The sequence below is a fragment of the Bombus affinis genome, chromosome 14 (assembly GCF_024516045.1).
Source record: "Bombus affinis isolate iyBomAffi1 chromosome 14, iyBomAffi1.2, whole genome shotgun sequence".
NCBI lineage: Eukaryota > Metazoa > Arthropoda > Insecta > Hymenoptera > Apidae > Bombus > Bombus affinis.
In genome coordinates, this window is record NC_066357.1 from 8,634,487 (window position 1) to 8,658,004 (window position 23,518).

The 23,518-nt window shown below is 33.8% G+C and overlaps 4 protein-coding genes across 37 annotated transcripts in view; 1 reads left to right on the forward strand and 3 right to left on the reverse strand.

Annotated features, from left to right (window-relative positions):
• LOC126924516 (glutamate-gated chloride channel) overlaps positions 1–2,945 on the reverse strand; it is a 91,754-nt gene extending 88,809 nt beyond the window's left edge. For 2 of the 26 annotated variants that reach the window (XM_050739080.1, XM_050739089.1), the window contains exon 1: positions 2,444–2,933. The gene's annotated coding sequence lies outside the window, so the exon portion shown is untranslated. Of the gene's footprint in view, positions 1–2,443 lie in introns of all 26 variants that reach the window. The other 24 variants (XM_050739082.1, XM_050739078.1, XM_050739085.1 and 21 more) reach the window with 20 other exon arrangements.
• A 341-nt stretch (positions 2,946–3,286) lies between these two features.
• LOC126924520 (trypsin-7-like) lies at positions 3,287–5,045 on the forward strand. The gene is made up of 6 exons (XM_050739109.1): positions 3,287–3,434; positions 3,673–3,755; positions 4,021–4,109; positions 4,184–4,442; positions 4,613–4,765; positions 4,853–5,045. Exons 1-6 carry the CDS (start codon positions 3,389–3,391, stop codon positions 4,994–4,996), a joined length of 774 nt encoding a protein of 257 aa, XP_050595066.1. The 5' UTR covers positions 3,287–3,388; the 3' UTR covers positions 4,997–5,045.
• An 85-nt stretch (positions 5,046–5,130) lies between these two features.
• On the reverse strand, positions 5,131–9,511 carry LOC126924518 (uncharacterized). Of its 2 annotated transcripts, none has more exons than XM_050739108.1 (7): positions 7,328–9,511; positions 6,759–6,989; positions 6,496–6,637; positions 6,290–6,423; positions 5,962–6,165; positions 5,594–5,879; positions 5,131–5,499 (listed from the first exon to the last, which is right to left on the reverse strand). In XM_050739108.1, the coding sequence occupies exons 2-7, from the start codon at positions 6,968–6,970 to the stop codon at positions 5,191–5,193; spliced, it is 1,287 nt and encodes a 428-aa protein (XP_050595065.1). In that variant the 5' UTR covers positions 6,971–6,989; positions 7,328–9,511; the 3' UTR covers positions 5,131–5,190. The 2 variants fall into 2 exon arrangements, with proteins under 2 accessions (XP_050595065.1, XP_050595064.1); XM_050739107.1 differs by having other exon boundaries at positions 7,189–9,511.
• A 1,749-nt stretch (positions 9,512–11,260) lies between these two features.
• LOC126924515 (serine/threonine-protein kinase 10) lies at positions 11,261–23,475 on the reverse strand. 8 transcript variants are annotated; one of them, XM_050739074.1, is made up of 15 exons: positions 23,199–23,470; positions 21,506–22,105; positions 21,257–21,421; positions 20,970–21,168; positions 20,775–20,905; positions 19,958–20,281; positions 19,697–19,743; positions 19,163–19,217; positions 18,646–18,730; positions 18,400–18,560; positions 17,815–18,329; positions 17,178–17,704; positions 14,804–17,031; positions 12,974–13,047; positions 12,633–12,736 (listed from the first exon to the last, which is right to left on the reverse strand). In XM_050739074.1, exons 2-14 carry the CDS (start codon positions 21,662–21,664, stop codon positions 13,000–13,002), a joined length of 4,644 nt encoding a protein of 1,547 aa, XP_050595031.1. In that variant the 5' UTR covers positions 21,665–22,105; positions 23,199–23,470; the 3' UTR covers positions 12,633–12,736; positions 12,974–12,999. The 8 variants fall into 8 exon arrangements, with proteins under 8 accessions (XP_050595030.1, XP_050595034.1, XP_050595031.1 ...); XM_050739073.1 differs by lacking the exon at positions 12,974–13,047 and having other exon boundaries at positions 11,261–12,736; positions 23,199–23,467; XM_050739071.1 differs by lacking the exons at positions 12,633–12,736; positions 12,974–13,047 and adding an exon at positions 13,256–14,503 and having other exon boundaries at positions 19,163–19,208; positions 23,199–23,475.
• Positions 23,476–23,518: the final 43 nt, after the last annotated feature.

A 23,518-nucleotide genomic window follows, 5' to 3' on the forward strand; every position in this document is an offset into this window, starting at 1 on the left:
AATTGGATTTGCTGGTGAAACGAAGAAATGCAACGATCTAAATGGCTTTCCGTTTCTAGAAAGTGGTTGGTTTTCTCGTATTATCAACAATGCAAAGGCAATCCCCGTTCATAAGGTCATAACATACGTAAGACACCGATAAAGTCGACGAAGCTGTATATGCATAAATGAATATGCATGCAGGCGGGAACATCGACGACTCACTCGAAAGCTTCATCTTTGAAAACGTAATTAACCGCATACGTGCTTAATACCGAAGGAAGCGAGGCCTGCGTGGTTCGAGCGTCCTCGGGCATCCTCGAGCGTCCTCGAGTGTCCTCGAGCGCAGCTCGATCGCATGTTTTATAAAACTACAAATATAAAGCGTGTCCGTCGATCTTCGATACACATATGCTTATACTGTTCGCTCTTTTTCGCAGCTTGTTAACTTGTATCTTACGTATCGTTTTCAACGAGACATGCAGAGCTTTCCTAGAGCTCTTGGGAAAAATCTACGTTTGAAATAAACCCAACGTAGTAAACGCTTCGCAAATAGTACAGATTTTAGTAAATAGTACGGATTTTTTTGCATTCGTGAGAAAGTGACAGATATAGCCGTGCGTAGGATGTACGTAATTTGCAAAATTATATGAGATATAAGGTCCAGAAGTCACAGAAACGTTATAAAGTGAAATTACATCCAAGCGAAATGGAAATGTATTAACTTTCCGCTGGGATTCTAAAGTGTCATTGAAAAATTTTAATGTTGATTTATAGGTTATGATTACAAAGCTCTATCTAACTAAAGGTTAGTGAGATATTATTTCATGCGTTATTTTAGAGCAAAATTATCACAATCTTTGTGAACGTTTTTCTAGAATCTCATACTAATAGTTAAAGATTAAAAATACAAAAATACATAGAATACATATAATTTACGAAAACATGTTAAATATCCAAGGTACAGTTGCTATTCGTTATAATATTTAGTAGATAAAAGTTTGTATATAAATATCCGCATTTTAATAGTATAAAATAATATCAAAAATACTTTTCATGCGCACGATGAAAAATCACCTTTCGATTGTACAATGTGAATATTTCGAACACCGAAACCTAACCACTGTAAATAAATATATCCTTTACGGAATATCATATTCTAATTAGTAATTCTAGGAAGAAATCGATAATATTTCTTTGTCGCGTTATTTACGGATCAATGTTAAAGAGCGTATATGATTGCCGGTTGCCTTTGAATTCATTTCATCGAAAGTCGGAACAAGTTACAAAGATGCGATACCAAGAAAAGGTGTTGTAACCTAACCCTTCAATGTTTCCTCTATATATCACGATCGTGTTTGTTTCCGATCATTTTAGGTTAATCGCTCGACCGATTTATTCGTAGCAAAGATGTCACAATCGCAACGTTTGGAATTTATCTAGATGCTAAACATGTTAAAAAAAGCCTAAACAAAGCTCAGCTGATCTTATTTTTGGCACTGAATATTTATCGGACGAAAATGTAATCGTTTTCGAATTTCGAGAACGAAATCGTCTTCGAACTAAGATATCGTTTCGATGAAAAATTCTGCGATGGTTCTTTGCATATACATATAATGAACAAAGTATCGCTATATATTGAAGCTTTAAATACTTGCTTAACATTCGATAAACAATTCAATAAGTATCGATCCAATATGGTGGATTAATGGCGAACAAATGGAACGTTTCGATCGAAAGATTCTTCGCGTGACAATTGAATTCGATCGAATTAGTCGAGACTGACATCGATTAAAAGAAAAAAGAACTAGCTAGTTTCGTTTCTAATATATTACGTCGTATATATCGCATATGTACTGTTTCTACGTGCCTAACTTACCTATCGCACAAAACAGTCAATAAACAGCGTCGAATAGCATTAACAAGACGTTATCAAAAAAAAATGTTAAACATCGTCTTCATTTATTACACTAAACATTAACATTCAAAAGTCATGTGTTTACTTAGCAGCTTAAATCAAGAACAAATAATAGGCTCTTTCATCGCGCCCAAACACGCTATATTTTATTCTGCGTTATAAGATATACGCCCTACATTTCAATGTCGAAGAAGACGCAACTAGAGTGAAAAATTCGATATAAAAAGCGATAGGTCATGAGGCAAGTTAATTGTCAATCGAATACCTACAATGGCTACAAAAAGTATTTACGGATTATTGTATTTAATATAATACTTATATAGTAATTTATTAGATTCAAGTACATTAAAGTGCGTGTCATTTAATAGTATTTTTATATGACTGCAAGAACTTGATACTGTAAAAATGGAATATTTTTTCACAGATCGAAGACTCGCAACGATTATCGATCTATAACAAATATTCGCGTTTCCGACCAGAAATTCCTCAAAGATTCTCGTTATGTCACTGGCGAATGCATATCTGGCACATGATCAAAAGACTCACCGAAACGATGATCTTTGGTAACGCGTCCGTTTAGATACTCCTCCGCTGATTCGTCAACTCGCTCCGGAAGTTAACTTGACCTTCAATCTGTTGGATCGACAAAGAACCGCACTATGATACTCGAGGGCATCCGAGGTCAGGTCCAGAACAATACACAATTAAGAGAAACGTAAATGGACGTATGCGGCAGATAATCGCGCAGAAAGACGTCAGTAAAGACACGCACCCGACCGCGGTAGCTTTTAGACTGAGGGTTGTTTCGGCGCGACACTACCGCACCGCCACCCCTCGACCAGCCGGCTCACTAGACGCCAGACCGCCGCACCGCCGAACTAACGCGAACCAACCAAACTACAAAACCATTCAACGTTCTCTCCTGCCAGCTATTGTTTCGCAAAACGATTGGCTCGAATCGAACTTCATGAAGCTTCTTCGACACCCTTTATAGCTGTTCACGCCTCGTTCCTTTACTTTTTTGTAATTATTAAACTATGTACTTTGCGCGAGCCCTTATGTTTCTTCGAAATCAATTTCTTTTAAGTACCCACACTAAAAAATTGTTGTAATTGTAATTGTTATATAATTTCTTAACAGAATGGGAAAATGATCAAGAAATAAGAAATAATATACGTTGTTCGATATTTATATACATATTCTAATTTTCGATAAATATTTCGATAAGTATTATTACGTCTGTTTTCCACGAACTTACGAAACTAATTTCTAAATAATCGCTCATATAACCTGTGCGTGTAATCTAACGATAACGATACCGACCGGCCCTCGCAAATAGTAATTTTACGACCGTTACAACAAATTCTCGTATAATTACGTTAAAAGCGTTTCATTTTCCGATAAGCTTCGGGGATAAATTGGGCAATCGGTGCGTAAAACTCATTTTACGCTGGATAAAGCAAAAACAGTCACGAATAAGCTACGTTCAATATGAACGAACTTCTTTTCTGTGCAATTTCCCTCTTACTGCTCGGATGTAAGTATGCGAATATAGATATATTTTTCAGTATGTCGAACAAGACAGATTAGCATTCCTATTTTCAGCACTTCCATTTACAAAATTTTTATACATTTCATTTACATACATACATATTTCATTCTTGCACACCAATAAAATAACGTCTTAACTTTATCCCGTACATAAAATAGATAATAATGATAGACAAATAAAACTTAAAAGACATGCTTCTGACGGGACTTTCGAATATCTGTAGCAAAGACGAGGGGACAGGAGCTGCCAGCGGTAGATCGAATCGTCGATGGAGCACCTATCAATATTACGGAAGTTCCATATATGGTAAATAATTATGTCGATCGTTAGATCTCTTTTTCTTAAATTAACTGAAAATATTCATGTATTTGAAAGATTTACATTCACAAACTTATGTTAAACTTATTCAACGCGTCTTTCTACGTGTCTTATTTCGCTAACCTTTATACAATAACAGCACTTTCTCCCATCTGAAATGAATAATAATAAAATAATAAAATTCGTTAGAGATAATGAGTAATTGACCAAACAAAATTAACGACGTTAATAATGGAATGATTATCTGCAATAGTTATCGTACAGAGCAAATAATGAACACGCATGCGGTGCTGGTATCATCAATAGAGAGTGGGGAGTAACTGCTGCTCACTGTGTCGTTCCGTAAGTAAACAAATTTTTTCAAATTCGATTTTAAATTTCGTTTTGTGTGTTTAATTTTGATTCGATCGACATAGATTTATCGACAATCCCGAATTTTCGATAACCGTCCGTAGTGGATCTAGCAAATTCGATACCGGTGGTGTTATTCATAATGTAACGACACTTTCTTACCACGAAAATTACGATGAAGGAAACAACGATTACGATATTGCGGTATTCAAAGTACATCCACCGTTTGAATTTAACAACGCGACACAACCTGTCAAGTTGCCTGAGGATAGTGAAACCGTTGACACAAATTGGGGTTTAATCGCCGGTTGGGGCTACTTCATCGTAAGTTTATTCGTAGAAGGTCTATCCTCTGTTCAATATTAACTTGTTAATCGGGTCATCCCTTGTAACCCAGAAAGAATTAAATAGCCGATATCTTGGACATAATAATATTTTTATTCAAGGGCTCTATATTTCTTACGTTGAATTGTAGCAGACAAACAAACTTTTAGGATTTCGATCCTGTATTATCGGAGACTTTGCAATACGTTATAGTGCCGAAAATGAAGAGAGAGAAATGCTTGGCGGACTACAAAGGTAAATATGAAGTAACAGAGCGGCAGGTTTGTTACGGATTTTCAGAAGGAGGAAAAGATTCGTGCAAGGTAAATCATAATATATTTTATAACAATCAGAGATATTAACTCTGCTCTGGAGTCTAACTTACTCTGAATATCATTGATCTTTTATAGGGTGATTCTGGTGGTCCTTTGGTTAACAAGGGTATCATGATCGGTATAACCTCGTGGGGCCCCGATTGCGGTGGATCACATGAACCTGGCGTTTACACCGATGTTATCGGGCTAGCAGAATGGATTAAAAATAAAACTATGTGATCATTATAAATTACACAATAATAAATAAATTTGCTTCACGGTTTCGAAACCGGCAGTAGAATCAGAAATTCTAAATCGATCAAGTCATTCATCATCGGCTCTGTGCAACATCAGTATCATTATTAAATTCAATATTATGAAAAACTTATAAAACTGTATTATTATATTTAACAGTTTTTAACAGTTATTTATATTTATACACTTTCTTTCGGTATGACTAACTCAACAGTTTCCTGATCTTTCGATAATACAAATCTAGCCCTCTTATAGTTCAAAAGATTCGCTTTCCTTTGCGCTGACCACGCTTCGTATCCGAGTTTATAGAATTTTGGCAAACGGTCGAAACCTCCAGCATCAGCTAACGCATTGTTATAATCCCATTGTTTGTCACTTAATTTGTGTGCATGTCTTTTCTTCGAGGTTTTTAACTTTGAGTCTTCCAGCATAATTGATCTTGTTGGTAAGCTTGCTCTTTCCTCTAATAATGCAAGAAAATATTGTATCTGGAAAATTTACATCTATATATCCGCTACTCGCATGTTTAATAATATTTAATGTACACGTTTAATATAATATTTAATATATCAATCGTATTACTTGCATATGAAACATAGGAAATGGAACAACGACAGTAGGCACTCCAACAATACACATTGTAGGATGGTCAATATTAATTAAATGTTTATATAAAGGAGTCACGAAGTTATTATCTACTCGTATTCCACAGTTTTCGTCTAGAAATGGAAAACTGTACCGATATCCCGTACAAAACATAAATACATCCACTGTAATGGAATTTTGATCTTTTAAAAAAATATTCCCCTCCTCTATCTTTTCCACGCCTGACACCTCGATTACGTTTGGTGGTAAGGGGCTATTTAATCTATTAGCATTAAAAATATGATGCTTTAATTTCGCCTCTGAAAATTAATTAAGTAACTATATTCCAAAATTATTGGAAATACCTTTCATTATTATGGCTTAAATATATTTGAAATGCGTGGTTAGCCAAATCAAGAGCGATGTCGACTCCGGAAGCAGCTGCTCCCAAGATTAAAACCCTTTTACCAGAAAAATCTTCTGACTTTCGATATGAATGACTGTGTAATATCGTACCCGGAAATTGTTCGATTCCTGGTACCATTGGTATGTAGGGATCGAAGTAATGTCTAAATCAAATATAATTAAAACAAAATTAATAAAATATAGTTATAAAAAGAATTAAATTAAATAAAAATCAAATTTAAATCTATCACGAATCGTTACGATATTTAATATTTAGGAAAAACGTACCCATTACAAATCATTATAACGTTAAAGATACTTTCTTTCTCTTCTTTTGTTTTTACGACTTTTGTTCGTACAGTCCATTCTTCTTTGCCTTCGGCTGAAATTTGCAATCGAACGGATTCTACTCGTGTTCCAAACTATAACATTATACCTTTCAAGCAAGTTAATAAAAATTTTTTCACACAACAACGAGACTTATTCCCGCTTACCTGAATATGTTTAAGTAAATCAAAATATTCCGCGTAATTCTGTAAATACGTCCGAACTTCCTGATGTGTCACACAACATGGTTCTTCAGCGTTCAATCTCTGGTAATCAGGGAAATTCATAATTTTCGCTGGTAAATTAGTTCTACAATGACAAATCCAGTATTCTGTTTCTAATTTTAACAGTTACTCGGTAGACATAACATAACGTAAAATAAGTTGAAAAATTAATTAAGTAAATTAAAATGAAGTGCACAAAATTAAACCTTAAGTTTCGATACATGCTCGAATGAACGGGCAAACCATTTTCGTCGACTTCAATTGCTTCTTTGTAAACCCATGTACCGCCGATATCATTTGTTTGCTCGAAAACATTCAATTCGAAATTCAAACTTCGCGCAAAGTGTCTGGCTGCGCAGAGGCCAGCTGCGCCGGCTCCTATTACGCATACCTTTCTCTTTTTCATCAATTCAGCCATTTGCAGATTCGTACGTAACCTATGCAATAAAAAACATTGCGTTGATTATCAAAGAAACAAGTATATACATTTATATAAGATTTTAGACTTTATTTTACGATGAACTCAAGTACTTCGTTTCTCTATAAGTATCTATCATAATTTTATATATAATCATTTCAATTTTAATGTATGCAATGTCAAATTACTTTTAAAAAGCGTACAATGTAAATATTTACATTAAGAAACGAATAAGCGAAGATATTCGTGTATACATTGTTACTTAATAAATTAGTCAAATTTCAAGAGTTATGTTTGTAAGTAAGCAGAAATACGAAATAGCTTTCGCTAGATGTTCGATAGCCGCTTGCAACTTACGCCTTATTATATATTTAAATGACGATATATCCTGGCACCTAACACAAAGGTGCGCACTTGCGTCAACAAAATTACAGCTTTAGTTTGCTCCCGTCCTATTTTATATCCTTCGAGAAAGACACGAAGAGGAATTTAAACAAAGACGAAAACGGACAAAATAAAAAGCCACATTCTTATCAGCGTAATAATATCACTATTTTGCTCCTGCACTACGCGGTTGCGCGCGGTTGACAGATGACTACTTTGATAAAGTTTTTACGAACTGTAAACACAGATATCTTGTTGTAATCTCGTAATTAAACTATTCCAACTGTAGAAGTAAAATATTTATTGTAGTATTTTTTATAACATTACCATGTAAATGATCATAACATTAGTCTTACAATCTATATTAATGCTCGATATTGAATTCAATTATATCTAGTATTGAGCAATTAATTGTAAAGACTCTATGTTACAACGATATATCTCTGCATATGGTTTTCAGTCGATGTCGCATCAATTAAGTGAGAGTTATCATATAAAAAGTTATCTCCCTTTTTTACTCATTTGTTAGAACTATTGTATGTGTGTGTGTATGTGTATATATATATAAATATATAAATATATATATATATATACCAACTGGGAACTCTTTTAGCTCGCACAAGATAGATAAAATTTATTTTAAATATCTATATCTGTCGCAAATTACTTTCATTCACATACCGAATAAAACAAACAAATATTAATCCGGTATAAACAGCATTAAAACAATCGATTAGTTTGAGGTTCGTTAGACACAAATTCAAGAAATTTTGCGTTATGCCTTGTTCAGATTAATCGAGCTGTTTATCGATATAATCATAACAGTCGTGTACCATTTCGTATAACGCGTACATGGTATATTTATAGAAATTCTCTGCGACAGGTGTTAAAGTACATTCGTGAGCCACTCTATGTATGTAAAATTATAATTATAATTATAAACATAATAGAAATATCGTATATAGAAAATATGACAGAACATAGAATACAGAAAAAGTAGAGGTTTGGGGGAACCAATATTAACAAGTACGAAACGGTAAATAGCAAGTCAAGGAAAGAACCTCAACTTCATTTGAAACTTGGAAGCATATTTCATGTCGGATCAAGTAACATAACAGTCAAACGACTTGTTTAATGAGTATAAACGTAGAAACTTGGGAAAAATATTTCAAGAGAACCAAGTAAATGAAATTTTATGCCGATGAGGAATTTCGAATTACTTTAGATTCCTAGAAAATTCAAGTGACTTGATAGATCTGAGCAAGGCTTTAAGGTCGCTAAAAGAAGCTAAAAGAAGGAAGAAAACGAGCAAACGATCGTAGTAACAGGTAATTTGAAAAGCACAAGGTGGTAATACGCTGTTGAATCGTGCAGCAGCTTGGCGCGGGTGACGTGGAAGTAGAAATCGACCGAGGCGCACTGTCTTTGTACGAAAACTTCGTAATTCCATTTTTTTCTCAACGAACATTGTCCTTAATGTTATCTCTAGATTCAAATTGACTGCCACATTTTCTCCTTAATCGACTACTTCGGCAAATTTCTACATCTAATAGTCCACTTAATTGTATCAATCTATTTTCAAATTCAAGAAAAGCTAGTACGAGTCTGTTCCGAACTCTCATCACTGTCAAAATGGCTACTCATATGCACCACATTTGGAAAGCGGCTATGTTACTGTTATGTTACTTAGTTGCGTGTAATCAACTCGTTTGTTGCATTCTGAGACGAATTTTAAAGATCTAGAAGATCGCACTCCTATTTCAAAAACATTCTTGCATGTCACTCGTTTCACCAACTTAATTTCTGTCAAACTTATCTTCCCGTAAATCGCCGAATCAAACTCTCTACCGTAAGAAGTACGAGTGTGGAACTCGTAACAATTTTTATTGCACAAACACGCTTATTCAATTATAAGAATGCGTAGATATCCTAATATCTTGGATCATTACTTGTATATATATCAACTGTTATATCACTTACATTCTGAATTCAATTTCTTGAACTTAACAACGAATAAATTCACTTACAATTCTTTATCTATGTAAATCATTCTATTTCCTATCTTTGTTAATAAAATATGAATTCATTATTTTTTCTTCGCAAGAACGATCGTCTTGTATTTCTTAAAGATCAGCCACGAAATCGATTGCTGACGAAAAGGCTTAATGTATATATGTATATCTATGTACGTTGTATATGTGTAAAATAAACTCAATCTAAGATGAATAAACACACAGAGGCGTAACATCGATCTGATACATACAATAAGGTTTAGAAGTAAAAAAAAAAATGCTCTGTTATGAAATCATAAACGAGAATTTCTTTGTATACCGCTTACATAAAAAGCTTTATATTACACAATAAACGTTCGAGACGTTGATTCTTCAATTCTTTCTGAAATGTAAGTTTCGGAATAAAGGTAAAATTCGGAATATTTCTGATCGAAATTAAAATAGATATAAATATTTAATAAATATTTTTGTAGAGTAACCGATTAATACGTTTCATCTAAATCAAAAAATAAAATGTATTACTTTCTTTCGTTTGAAAAACAATTTTTAGCAAACTTCGTTTCTTAATGTAAAATAATCTCATTTTCCGATTTCTTTCCCTTTTGCTTGTTCTCAGTCTATTGATTTCTTATGTGTAGAAGTATGCGCCTGCATGTCAGGTTGCGACTCAATGTTAAACATATTGGTAATAACGAAATTCTTGTAATGGATACAAATAAAAAAAAAAAAAAAAATCATAACAAACAGTTTCCTGTGCTTAAACACTGTACGTACAATGATTAAGAACGAAAGAAGCATTCGGCAAAAAACAAGAAATAAAGTGAAAAACAATCCTAACGGTGACTATTCGCACAAATCGAAACGATAAAGTCGATTCCGACCCTCTTTACATTACATCATATTTTAATCGTCGTAGTATAAATATTTTCAATCGAATATACAACGCACACGACAATGGCTTCGTCCTCTTTTCCCTTCTGTTTGTTAATTCTTTGCAATAATTCCCACGTACAATGCACACGTGCTTGATGATTAAAAAATTCATTAGCCCTGTATAAAATTCCCATATAGTCACTGTTGGAACTTGCGCTATCGATCCCCCGTTCGTTTATAGGTAAATGAATCTCCGGTCTACTTCCGTAGTTTCGTATTTTTCATACAATTGATCCCTTTTAAGAAGAACCAGATGCATCGTCCTCTCGATGAATAAAAAAACATAAAATCTTTGACAGAATAGGATCCAACAGGCACGATCAACGAGTATTTTCTAACAATTGCAGCGCACGACACAAATTCGACAAAGGGCAGTATTAAGATTTTCTTTTTCTTTTCATATCATGCCTCATACTTTTCCTTTATATTCCCAAAATCTTAACGTTTCAAGAATACATATATGTACATATGCTTTGGCAAACGTCCTCTTTCCTTTTTCTTTTTTAATTAAATGAACTACTATGTTTTTCATACTTCGTGTTAGTTACGTCCTACGTAGCATCATTTCCAACCAAGAAAGAACTCGAGCGAAGATTGATCGCAAAACACGCGGTCAAATTTCACTTGAGTTAGCCATAACATTGCAAACTCATTTTACCCATGTGTGATATACGTCCACGGTGAGAAGGATCATCCGACGAAGTGGATCCATTTTCTACGTCTTTCGCAAGAAACTGGGTAAATGAATTGCTCACAAAGATTCGTCGTAAACATTATTCTCAATACGATAAAGTAGAATAATCAAAATATATCAAACAATTCATTCTGATTCTCTATATACAAAGTTCCTTAATCGATTATCGTACTAATAAGCACGATACCAGATAGATTAACGTGAACAAACAGAGATATAAAAATTAATAGTACTGTACAATTAAAGGAAATAAAGAAGATAAAAGGGGAAAACGAAAGGAAATATTTTATACAAATATGCTTCTTTACATCTAGGACGAGCGTTAGCCACACATGCTCGTTTTGAATACGCATCAAAGAAATCCTCTACAATGTCCTCGGACTATGTAGATGCGTAGTAAGCGATCATACATTGTATATATTTGGCGTGAACCTTTGATTCGTATTGTTGAACGTTTATTTACTAAAAATATATCCGTATCTTGATAAAAAAACAATCTATCAATGGAGATTTAGCGTTTTCTTTACAAACAACTCGTTACAACTCGTTGAACATTCTTAATAATGAAGACGCGACGATTACACGTTTGTTCAGATACGACGGCGCTTCGATTCGAAAGTGGCACCTGAACGCTGCGTGCATCCGTTTAAAACACGCGCACAATTACGATCTACATTTATACTTGCTTCAACACCGAATCCTCGCAAATGCCTGTATCCTGACATTCGACAGCACAACAAGCATATACATGTATATACATTCGACAATCGAAAATATACTTTTTCCACGTGTGCATTATGTACGCATAAAATCGCTAGGTATTCTACGAACACGCTAGACACTGTCATTTGTATTCTCGATAGGATGGTAAGTTGTCCTCGAATTGTCTCAATGACTCTAGTTCAATATGCATGCGTATATAAGATGTAGAAAAAATGTATTTATTGTAGGATCACGTACACCATTGATCACGAGAACACGTTCGTTCTTCAAAGTTCTCAGGAGAAATGATCATCGGGCGGATTGTATGGTCTGTATGTATCCAGTATATTTTCGACAAGATCGCCGTAAGAAATTCATCTCATTTATATATAACAATTCATATTTGATATATAAAATATATCTTAAGAGAGAAACCCGACTTTCTAATCTCTTCTTCTCCGCTTTCCTTGAAAACGTTAAAAGTTCGTTAGTTATTTCGCAGTTCGGTCACAACATATGTATGTATGTATATCATTGCAAAGCGATGCTCCGAAATCACAGATGTTCACAATGTTTTACATCGTCGTCGGTATTTCATCGAATTAAAGAAAATAGTTCTTCCATGTATAACCGATCGCTGAATATCCACACTTTGTACGCCAAGCATCGCCTATCGTGTGTTTCATGTTATAGATCTCATTACAAGCAAAACGAATTACTCGGCGGTCCTTATTCAAAAATTTAAGCCAGATCGAATAGCCGTGCAAAGAGCTCGCGTAACTTGACCTTCGAATTACCTCGACATTTGGAGCTCTGTGATTCATTTGTTATTCTTAAGGGGTAAGAAACTTTCATTTCGGTTCGATGATAGAGATTAATTAGACATTAACCCTCGCTCACCGAAGAAAGCGAACTACGTGTAGAACCAACTGTATGATGCGTCAAGTCGGTAAGATCTGCTGGTAAGCACAATGGTATCGCGCTTGGCCCGTAAATCGCCTCTTGTTCCTCCAGTTGTAACGCAAACTGTTCTTCCAATTTCTGTAAAGGAAAATTTCAGATATTCAAATAAATAGATAATACATAATGTGTAAAATAGCGATGGATATAAACGGTGTTCCCTACGAATAAGCTTCAACAAAACTAAATCGCTCGACAAAATTCAAGAGAAATGTATAGATCTCGTGGAGCTAATCGTTTAATTGCTCTTAATCGCTTATACTATATCTATGCCTTATTTACTCTATATTCGCATCAACAGACGTTTTTTAGACTGACCTTGTTTATTACCTAGTAGACCGTTCTCATATCCAGTCGTGGAATCTCTTTCCCGACATGTTGCGTGTTGGATTCTTAATGAAAGAGGTACGTAATAAAAGTGGGAATAACATAATCTAACGTACACATTGGAAACACTTATATGAGAACCCTTGATATGTATAAGCATTTACCGCACATTTTTACTACGTCCGGTAAGTATACAACATATAGCCCACAATTATCACCGATTCACCCTGTTATGATCTTTACTTAATAACCATCGAAAAGCTGCTATCAAAATACGACACTTGCATATATTATTATCGATAATACAACGAACGATAAACGTCTAATTAAACATAAAGTCTGCATAAAGTACCATTCTATTTTGCTAATAATAGGTATAAGTGCTTGTTAATATTCTGTGAACATTAATGATTGTCAACTGGAATATCCCGTGGAACTTTATGTTCATCTGCGATGGAAACTTCACAAATGTTCTGTACATGAACAATAAATCTACGACATCGTAATATAACAATGACATTTCATCCATAAGTTAATTAATGCCAGCAACTTATTCTTTAACATTTCAATACTTGGAGAACCATAGACTTTTACCTAGTAGCTAACAATGACACACTCTTATCGATTTACGAATACGTGTTTTGTTGATTTTTATATCTTTTTTAAGAGTCGCAAACAAAACTCATATTATAAATTAATTATTTCCTGGCGATATATTACTGCTCATTCAAGTGTTATTCCGTATAAGCCCAAACAATATACATTTTCCTTGGAATTGGTTACGCAAAAATATATTAAAAATTTATTAAATGTACATATATATGTATGTAGGGGAGAGGGAGAAGACAAATTCATACGTATACGTATGTACATATACATATATAGTAACGAATGGAATGTATACAGCATTTAAACAAACGATAAATATTGCGAAATAAATGAAGCAACGGTGAGTAAAGCGGGCATGTTACCCTTAAATGCACAAAGCATAATTCAACGAGAGAAACTTCGAAATAATAAAAAAGATAGGTCTTGAGAAAATACCTATAAAAATGTTGAATGAAAATCCAAATTTATTTTCTAAAATAAATGCTAAATCAAACGAGACATCAAACGAAAAACTGGATTACGATAAGTTACAAGATTATTTCGAAACTTCTCTCTCAATAACGAAAACATTTGAAAGGAGACACAACAGAATATTCAACAGAGTATTTACTATCTACGAGACGAAGGAGGTGGTACCAGATCTGGTTTGGATCGACTTCGTGATAGCATGCCATTAATGGAGCCGGTGTCCGAACTACTAACTCTTAGAGACACCCTTGGAATGGTAAATGGAGAAGGAGACGTTGGAGTAGAGCGGGGCAAACGCGGAGATTTCTTCCAACTTTCAAAATAAAAGAGAGAATAATCTATACATAAAAGGGGAGAAGAGAAACCACTACGACTCGAGGGCAAATAGTCTCGGTAACGAGCTTCCAATGCTTCCATTTCAGCCGTCAGCTCAGCTTCTAACTTCTATAACAAGTACATTAAGCTTATTTCAGTATAACCATGCTTGTTTCTATTAAGCTTACTTAAAAATCACGATCGATTCATATCTCTTCTCGCGCTGGTCATCGATCATCGTATGAGCCACAGGACATGGAAACCTATGACTTCGCTCTACGTATAATCGTTATCAAGAAGATAAAAAGAAGAAAACATGAAAGAGTAGACAAGTAGACAGAAAAAGAGAGCAAGAGAAAGGAAAGGAGAAAAGAAAAGCTTCGCGAAGTATGAAAGACAAAGTAACAAGGAAAATTAATATTAATTTACCTGTTTTCGTGGCTTGAGTTGCCCTTTCCATTCACGAAGCTCTTTACCATACGCCTCTTCTAATTCCTTTAGTTTCAATGTCTCGTGTTCCATCAACATCTTTCTCTTTTCATTTTGCAACTGTTCCAGTTCTTTGATCGTGGCATCGCTTTGCGCTCTTACCTCTTCCAACTGCCGCGAATGCTTTAGTTCAAATCTTTGCTGCTCGGCTCTATATCGTTTTTTCTCATTCTCTTGGAATTTTTTCAATTTCTCTCTTTCAGCATCAGGATCTGGCGCGATAATCGACGACATAGAAATCCTCATAGATTCTCTGAACATCATTTCACGTGCCTTCATCTCGTTGCGAATTCTTTTCGGCAAATTTCTACGTTCCACCGTCTGTCGTTTAATCAGTTCCTCCTCTTTTCGTTGATTCATTCTTTTCATTTGTTCCAATTCCTTTTCATGGCGTATCAGCATCTGGTGTCTTTGTAAAAAGAAAATATCCTTTAGCTGTTTCTTCAACAGCTGCTGTTTCTCGTGGATGTGCCGTTCTTCTTGCTCCCAAATCGCTGCCTCTCGAGCTCTCATCAACTGTTGTTTCTGCTGCAAAAATTGCCTTTCCATTAAAGCAATTTTCTCGCGATGACTATCGGATAATCTTCTCAACAATAGTTCATGACTTTCGTTAAGCTTATCTAAAAAGTGCTTTTCCCTTTCCTCGTGTTCAGCCTCCAATTTTTCTTTGCGTATCTTAAATGCACTCTTCCTCTTGTCTTTCGGCATTAAATCTACTTCATGCTTAAGTAACTTTAGTTCCTGTTTCAATCCCTCACGGAACTGTTTCAATTCCCTTTCTTGCTCACTGCGAATCTTTTTCGAAGCGAGCCTAAGATCGGCCTCCTGTTGCGCTTCCGCTCGTTCGATTTGTTGCCTCTGTTGCCGAGCGAGCGTTTCCAGATCAGTTTCAGCATTTCTTTCCAAAAGTTGTCTCTCTTGCTCGAAACGTTTCTCTTGTTGATCTTTGTTAAACTGCGCCTTTTGCGATAAATCCTGAAACTGTTTCTGCTCCATTTTCTGTAGCATCTTTAATTCCCTTAACTCTTGCTTCCTAAAAATTTGATCATCGTAAACTTTACCGTTTTCATCATCGCCGTAAATTACCTTCGATGTCGTCGTAGTAACTACGACACCATCGATCTCAAACTTTCTAGTTCGCTTTCTAGTCTTTTTCTTCAAATTCATCATTTGAATATCTTCTTTCGTTCTTGTTGGTCGTGGTATATCACGATTATAATCGGGCTTCCGTCGCAATACTACTTCCTCGTCCACTTCCGCCGATTGTCCTTGACTTAGATGATTTTCCTTGCTGGATTCCCTACTATCCTGACTTATCGTGGTAGAAATAGATTCAGCATCGGAGCGATCTATGCTCTTACTGGGCGTATGCGATCTTGTCGATCCAGATTCACTTTGAGATCTAGATCCTTCGAAGCTATCCGGAGATACTCTTTTCTCTTTGTATCCTTTATTTACTTCTTTTGGTTTAAGCGTTTTTAACGTTTTCTCGTCCATAGGAGTAACCATTGCAGATTTATCGTTCTTCAACAAACCATTCATTTTCTTGGAACTTCTTTCCACTTCATCGATATCTATGGATTCTATAGTCGTCCCAGCAACTATCATTTTAGTAATTTCATCTCCGCTATCGCTTTTTGTACTCGACATTTCAATTAAGCTTGCGTCACTGTGAGAAGAAGAAGTTCGTACGGCTTCGTGTTTATTAAGTATCGAGGAATCTTTCACTTGTTCCTTATCTTCGCCGACGGTAACGACAGAAACGTGACTAGTGTCCTGTAATTCGTCTATGATCGGACTCACAATGAGAACCTCGGATTCATCTAACTTCTTGCCAACTCTTTTAGAAACGTCTGTAAGAATTATAGGTTGCTCCTGGGGCATGTACTCTAAACTATCTAAACTGGGAAAGCCGTCATCGTCGGTTGAACTTTCATTCACTTGTGTTTTGTTTAATTCATTCGCTACAATAACAACTTCCGATGTTGGAGGAGGTTGACGACAAGAAGGATTTGCCGCCAGTGACACAGCATCGACGAGAACCGGAGGATGCGTCGTTACTACAGTTACTTGACTAACGTTGCTCGCAAGACTATTCGATAAATCTGGACTATCTGCTGTAATCCGGACGGTTGATGTATTTGGACGTATTTCTTGGTCGGATTTACCTGAAAGTTCAATACGTATTCCTTTATTCCTATAAGTATTAATAATCCACTTCCAATCTTATAACATGAACTAAATATTTACGACTATTGTTATAAACAATAAACTAATTGTATAATGCAAAATGATAAAGTAACTTTGATTTTACCGGTAATGACAACTACATTATCACCGCTGCTTCTTCTCGAAGCATTTCTAATGGGAGTTGATGTAATTACTGATACATTCACTGAAGAACCTTTTTTCTCGCAGTTTACGTTATCGCTGTTGCTCGTCATATTTTCGTAATTGTGTTCTTTACTTGGCCATTTTTTATCCCGTTTCCCGTCAAATTCGTCCGAAAAGTTTTCTAACGAAACGTATCTGGAAGATCCTTCACTATGACTTTTGACAACAGATTCTGGTTTAGATGTTCCATAATCAGTTTTAACATCTTCAGTAGAACATGCTTTAACGATATTTTTTTCGGATGCGCTTGCAGTTAGATCTCGTTGAGATAACGTCTCCATAGAAGAAACACTCATTCGCATTTCAGTATCCATCGAAAACCGTTTCTCTAAAACTGCATTTAACTTTTGCTCTACAGATTTTCGTTTTTCTTGTAAACTCTTATAATTTTCTTCTGATGAAGATTGTCCTTTAACTTGTATATCACCTGGTGTTTTCTTTTCAATTCTGAAATTTAATGTCCTTCATATAAATAATTAATATTAAATTAGATATAAATTCAAAGAAACATGTGCGAATAATGTCGATGAAAATTTAACACAACTAGAAATAAGTACCTGCTCTTTTCTTCTAAAGACGATTGTTTATTGAATACTGGTTTCGTCCAGTCTTCGGCCAATTCTAATTTAACTGGTGCTGATTTCCTTTTCTCTTCTAATGATAATTGCGTTCTCGGTGATGAATTCGTCTTATTATCTACAGATCTTTGCCTGATATCACCTTTGTTTGCATCATCTATCTTATTCTTCTCTCTTTCATTATTATCTGGTACATTCTTTTCTAAACTAGGTAGTACGCTTGTTTTCTCGGAGAGCGCGTCTACACTTGTTTGTTCCTTACCTACCATTTCCTGAGCAGACTGAGACGGTTCATTTTTGTCTCTCTGTTGCTTATCAGTAATCTTACATTCATTTAATACTTCTGCGTCGCTTTGTTTATCAATCATTTTCAAATTATTTTCCTTATCTTCAATTTTACTATTTTGTCGCATAAGTGGCGGAGGAGGTGCAGGCCCTTTTTCTCGAGATACCCTACGTTCGTTTGTTTCATTTGTACTAGGAGGCTTAGGTGCCTGAAAATCAAATTACGATATTATTGCTATTTATATAAAAATATCAACAACTGATCAAAAAGAAATGTACTTGTTTTTTCTCAACAGAAATAGGTATGTTGTCTTTTGATTCTGCTTTACGTAATTTCTTGTTTCTATCCTCCTTTTCACCATCTCTGTTAATTTCTCGTTTATGATTTTCTTCTTTTTTCGCTGACACAGGTGATGCAACAAGATTTTCCTTTTCAGAAACTGAAAAAAGAAATATAAACACAATTTATAATGATTTTCATCATCACATCTAAACGGCATTTAATATAGTATAAATCATATTTACTCTGAACATCAGCGTCACTGCGCATAGACGCAGAGTCATCTCCGAGTTGATCCAGCTCCAGAGGAAGCTGAGATGTACGTTGCTCCTAAAATTTGTATGTTTCTATTTTATTTACATATGATTATATAATTCATACACACGATACAATTCATAATTAAAAATATCTTCTAAGTATAGAATAGTATATCTTATAAGTACTTAAGTAACTTCTAAGAATAATAAAGTATGCAAAATGAAGGAACTATTAAAATACCAAAAAAAATAGGAAGAATTATTACTTTACATGAATATGAAAACAAAATAGTGAGAATAAAAATACATAATTAATATATTTTTATAAAAACTGTCATCATATTAATTATAACAAACATTATGATCTAATATGAATAAATTTGATATAAAAATAGCTTATGCACTGCAGTTGTAAAAACAAGAAAAATAGCAAAGAACTGTAATAACATGTACAAAAAATACATTGAAATCAAGTTAAACAACACTTATTGCATAAGCTACTGACCTGACAAACGCAGGGATGATGGGGCTGGCGAGGCCCAGGAGAGCCGCATGCACAGCCAAATTATCCAAATTACAATACCATATTTATTAGGATATCATTAGATTAAATGTTACAAAGAAAAAAAATGAAAAGTTTAATAAAATTTTTTAAATTATGATGTCAAATAGTACCATATGTAACAAATAATAAGTGTAATAATAATTTAAATACATATTTATAACTTTTATGAGAATAAAATTACCTTATTAATTTGGCAAATTAAAAAGAAGCATACTTTTACAACGCATATTACATGCATGAATCTGTCTAAGATATTATGCATGTTCATCATGCATAAGTATAACAAAGAGTAATTATGTGTTGTATGAAACTAAGATGGAATTTATTAAAGATTTACATAACCGCATACAAAAATACTTCATTACAATTATAAACTTCCGGAATACAAATAAATATTTTTCATTTTCTAATCGTGTAAGAACGACTAATAAATTTGAACAATTCAATCTATGTGGTTTGTTCAAAAGCAGCTTACCAATCCGTTGATACTGTTCTCTGTGCTTTTTCGCTTTTTTGGCCTTCTATCAAAACGAAAGCGTGTAACAACGTATATACATGTTAATGCTGTTTATAAAGCTCTGTACATCGTTACGAATTAAAAGATCGCAAAGTTATAAAGCGTTTAAAGTTATTTTCACATAAAGGTTATTCGAATAGAAAATTTTCATTTTTGCATCTCTTCTTAATTAACAAAATTAAATTAACGACAATTAACAACATAAAATTAAAAACTACCTCTGTTTCTTCATCAACCAATTCTTCCTCAACAACGTCAGCTTTATATTCCAATAACAAATCTCTGATTGGTTTTGAATCCAAATTACGATTTATAAACGGATGTTTCAACAACTCATCAGCTGTAGGTCGCGACGTTGGATCCTTTATAAGGGCTTTTGCAATAAAATCATTAAAATCTTTGCTCCATTTTCCGGGTTGATCAAGTTTTGGTGGATCGCTTTTTTGTATTTTAAGAAGAACGCGCATTGGAGACATTTCATGGTTTGGTGGTTCCATTTGCGCAAATTCGATTAAAGTAATACCAAGTGACCAAATGTCTACCTGTATATGAGACATATACATATTTATATATTTATATGAAAAATATTAACCCTTTGCGGATGGGATGATTCGAAGTCAACCGTACTGTGGGGCCGAGCTACTGCCGCGATAGTCATTTAAAATTGCCAGCGCACATTTCTGCTTAGACGCGCTTTTCGTTCATAGATGTCAAATTCTAGATATGTACATGCACAAATCCTCCACAGGATAAAGAAAATAACACACATGAGTCTTTTGGTTCTATCAGTTGTTTTCGCCGAACGCTTATATAAGTTTCTCGTCCATAGCGATGCGTTTACGTGGGACACATATATGAATCATTCAGCTCTATAATTGTTTTCGCCAAACGCATATATGAGTTCCTCGGCCAAATTGATGACTTATGCAGATCACATATATGCGGCAGTAGTCCGCAAAGGGTTAATTATAAAATATAAACGTAATATCAATATTTAAGCACAAAAAATGTATAATTTAGAAATGTGCTACTCACTTTAAAATCATAAGGATTATCTCTAAATGTCTCACATAACACTACTTCTGGAGCCATCCAATATGGTGTTCCAATAAATGTGTCATGTTTCTGTAAAGTATGCTTATTTTTTGCAGATACTCCAAAGTCAGCTGTGGACAAGGTAATATATATAAAATAGTAATTATATATGAATTTGGAAAGTATGAGAATTACCTAATTTTACTCCCCCTGCCATTGTTAATAAAACATTTCCCGCCTTTAAATCCCTATGGATAACTTTAGATTTGTGTAAAAATGCAAGACCTTTGGTCATATGTTGACATATATAGGCTATTTGTGGTTCTGTTAAAGCTTTTGCCAATTCAACCATTATAGAATCAACAGCACCACCATCACAATATTCTATTAACATCTATAAATTTATATTAATAGAATTATACAAATATTAATTGAGAAATATAAATATTAAACTTATAAGTATTATATAACTGTAAACATACCCATAGTTTACCCTCAATAAAATATGCTTCATGTAATTCAACAACATTTGGGTGTTTACACTCTGATAAAATATCTATCTCGATCATAAAATCACTAAGATCATCTTCTCCTTCCAGTGCACACATTTTTGCAGCAGCAAGCTGATGAGTTTGCCTGTGCTGTGCCTGAAATATTCAATACTTGTTTAATAAATTAAATAATTACAACTAGAAGCATTTGATTATGAAATTATATAAAATATGTATTACCTTATAAACTTTCCCAAATGCCCCATCTCCTAATTCACCTATCATTTCCCAGAATTCTTCTGGGTTACAATCCATTTTAATATTATTGTACAATTTCTTTTTCTTCGCGTCATTTCCACCAAAGTGGAATGCCTTTTTTAAATTTGATAAGAATGACATTTTTGTGATTCTTATTTAATATATTCGCATGTATAAAAATTACACTTCTATTACATTATGTCATAAAACTCAATAATGTTTATCATTAGCAACAAATATGTACCTTACATTTAAACATAAATCTTATGTAGTTCTTAAATTCATTGTTATATGAAATCATTACAAGATGCATAAAATCATCTTTTCCTTATATATACTTTTGCATACTTTCCATTATTTTAACATATTTTCTACTAGAATAGAAAACATTCTAAAACATATATTTGGTTTATATCCCTGTTTTATACCAGGGGATTGTACCAAATCTCTCCCACATCTTGACACCATATAGTCAATATCCACTAATTAGCAAATATATTTTTTAAATAAATAGTAATGCAAATGTAAAGAATGAAACCCATCATTAACAATTTTCTACTTTTACTCTCAATATATATCAAGCTGAAATAAAGAAAAATTGCATTAAAAATTACAATAATATATTTACAACATTGTCTAATATATTTAGAAGTGATACTACTAAGATGATATTTATTACTTCTTAAATTTAATTTAAATGAACTAAGACAGTACACATATAAAAATCATAAATATAATATATATAAGGATATATCATACATTTTTAGGAGAAAAAGATATAATCAAATGAATAGATTTTGAATTACAATATAACTGATATTAACAACATTAACATAATATTACTTATTCAGTAAAATGAGTAAACATGAAGAGTACGAATAAAATGCTTAAGATAAAACCATTATATATATAAGTATATCAAAAAGATAAGTATAATAAAAGTAATGTTACTAAATGCTAACATTCAATGCAAATTCAACAGTTTCTTATTAATTTCAAAAGCTCATACTATGTGATTAGTATACTTAGTTGCTTCACTGATAAATTGTATTAAGCTACACTTTTTAATATCTATTTACTTATCTATGAAAGGTTTAAGATATACATATAATCAATTTTATCTATTTATTCAATAAGAAATACAAATTTGATTAATCTACAAATGAAAAGAAATAAAGAAATTCTTTGAACTATAAGAGCAAAAAACTACGAGATCAGAAAAGTGCTGAGAATGTCAAAATTGACGGTCACGAGGTTGACACAATTTTGACAAGTAATCTACAGCCGTATCTGTCCGCCATCGTTTTGTAAATACACTTTCTCCGCCTTGTACGTGTTAGAAATCTATCAAAGATGAAATTTGTGAAAATAAAACTACATTAGAATCATCTAAATATTTTAGATGAAAATTATAATAAAAAACAATGTATCTACATATTTTGAATACAACGACAAAATTTCCCGTCATCTATGCTGTTTGTTAGCTTGGTAAAGCCGACGTATTTCTCTCGATTCAAGGTTTGAGAAATCGCAAAAGAACGTTTTAATCTTAGTCATACGAGGCAGTGACACAAATACAGCATTAATATGATAATGATATAAAGAATTTCTTGGATTTTTTTTCTTTAAAAGTATGATTTTTGAAAAAAAATCTGTAGACACATCCTCTGCTCACCTTCTCTTTTAATGATCCACCACGAAATAGGCACACTTCGTCTCGACTAATATCACCGATGATCCACTAAAAATCTTCAGATTCCACTGTTCACACTGATTGCACGTATCATCAAGAAATCCACCGTTCAAAATCCAAATATTTGAAAGAATGTGAAAACTATCGTGCGTGAAATCAGTAAACTAGACGGACCCGCACGTACGGCCATTTTCAGTAACACACGCACATCACACATTCTACTGTACCACGCCTGGAAGTGACGTAATCAATCGGCAAGTGTGCCTGTATTCTGTAAGAGGTTCTCTAACTTACAAATGCAT

What these genes read in the sequence shown, in the direction of transcription:
- LOC126924518 (XM_050739107.1), bottom strand. Translation starts at nt 7,226, where the DNA reads ATGTATACACGAATATCTTCGCTTATTCGTTTCTTAAT. An exon ending in TCGCTTATTCGTTTCTTAAT is followed by an intron (nt 6,990 to 7,188) that starts GTAAATATTTAC and finishes TTTATTGCATAG; the next exon opens with GTTACGTACGAATCTGCAAA. An exon ending in GTTATAATGATTTGTAATGG is followed by an intron (nt 6,166 to 6,289) that starts GTACGTTTTTCC and finishes TATTTGATTTAG; the next exon opens with ACATTACTTCGATCCCTACA.
- LOC126924520 (XM_050739109.1), top strand. Translation starts at nt 3,389, where the DNA reads ATGAACGAACTTCTTTTCTGTGCAATTTCCCTCTTACTGCTCGGAT. An exon ending in GCTGCTCACTGTGTCGTTCC is followed by an intron (nt 4,110 to 4,183) that starts GTAAGTAAACAA and finishes CGATCGACATAG; the next exon opens with ATTTATCGACAATCCCGAAT. An exon ending in GAGGAAAAGATTCGTGCAAG is followed by an intron (nt 4,766 to 4,852) that starts GTAAATCATAAT and finishes GATCTTTTATAG; the next exon opens with GGTGATTCTGGTGGTCCTTT.
- LOC126924515 (XM_050739070.1), bottom strand. Translation starts at nt 21,664, where the DNA reads ATGTCATTCTTATCAAATTTAAAAAAGGCATTCCACTTTGGTGGAAAT. An exon ending in ATAATCCTTATGATTTTAAA is followed by an intron (nt 20,282 to 20,774) that starts GTGAGTAGCACA and finishes TCTCATATACAG; the next exon opens with GTAGACATTTGGTCACTTGG. An exon ending in ATCATCCCTGCGTTTGTCAG is followed by an intron (nt 18,731 to 19,162) that starts GTCAGTAGCTTA and finishes TACAAATTTTAG; the next exon opens with GAGCAACGTACATCTCAGCT.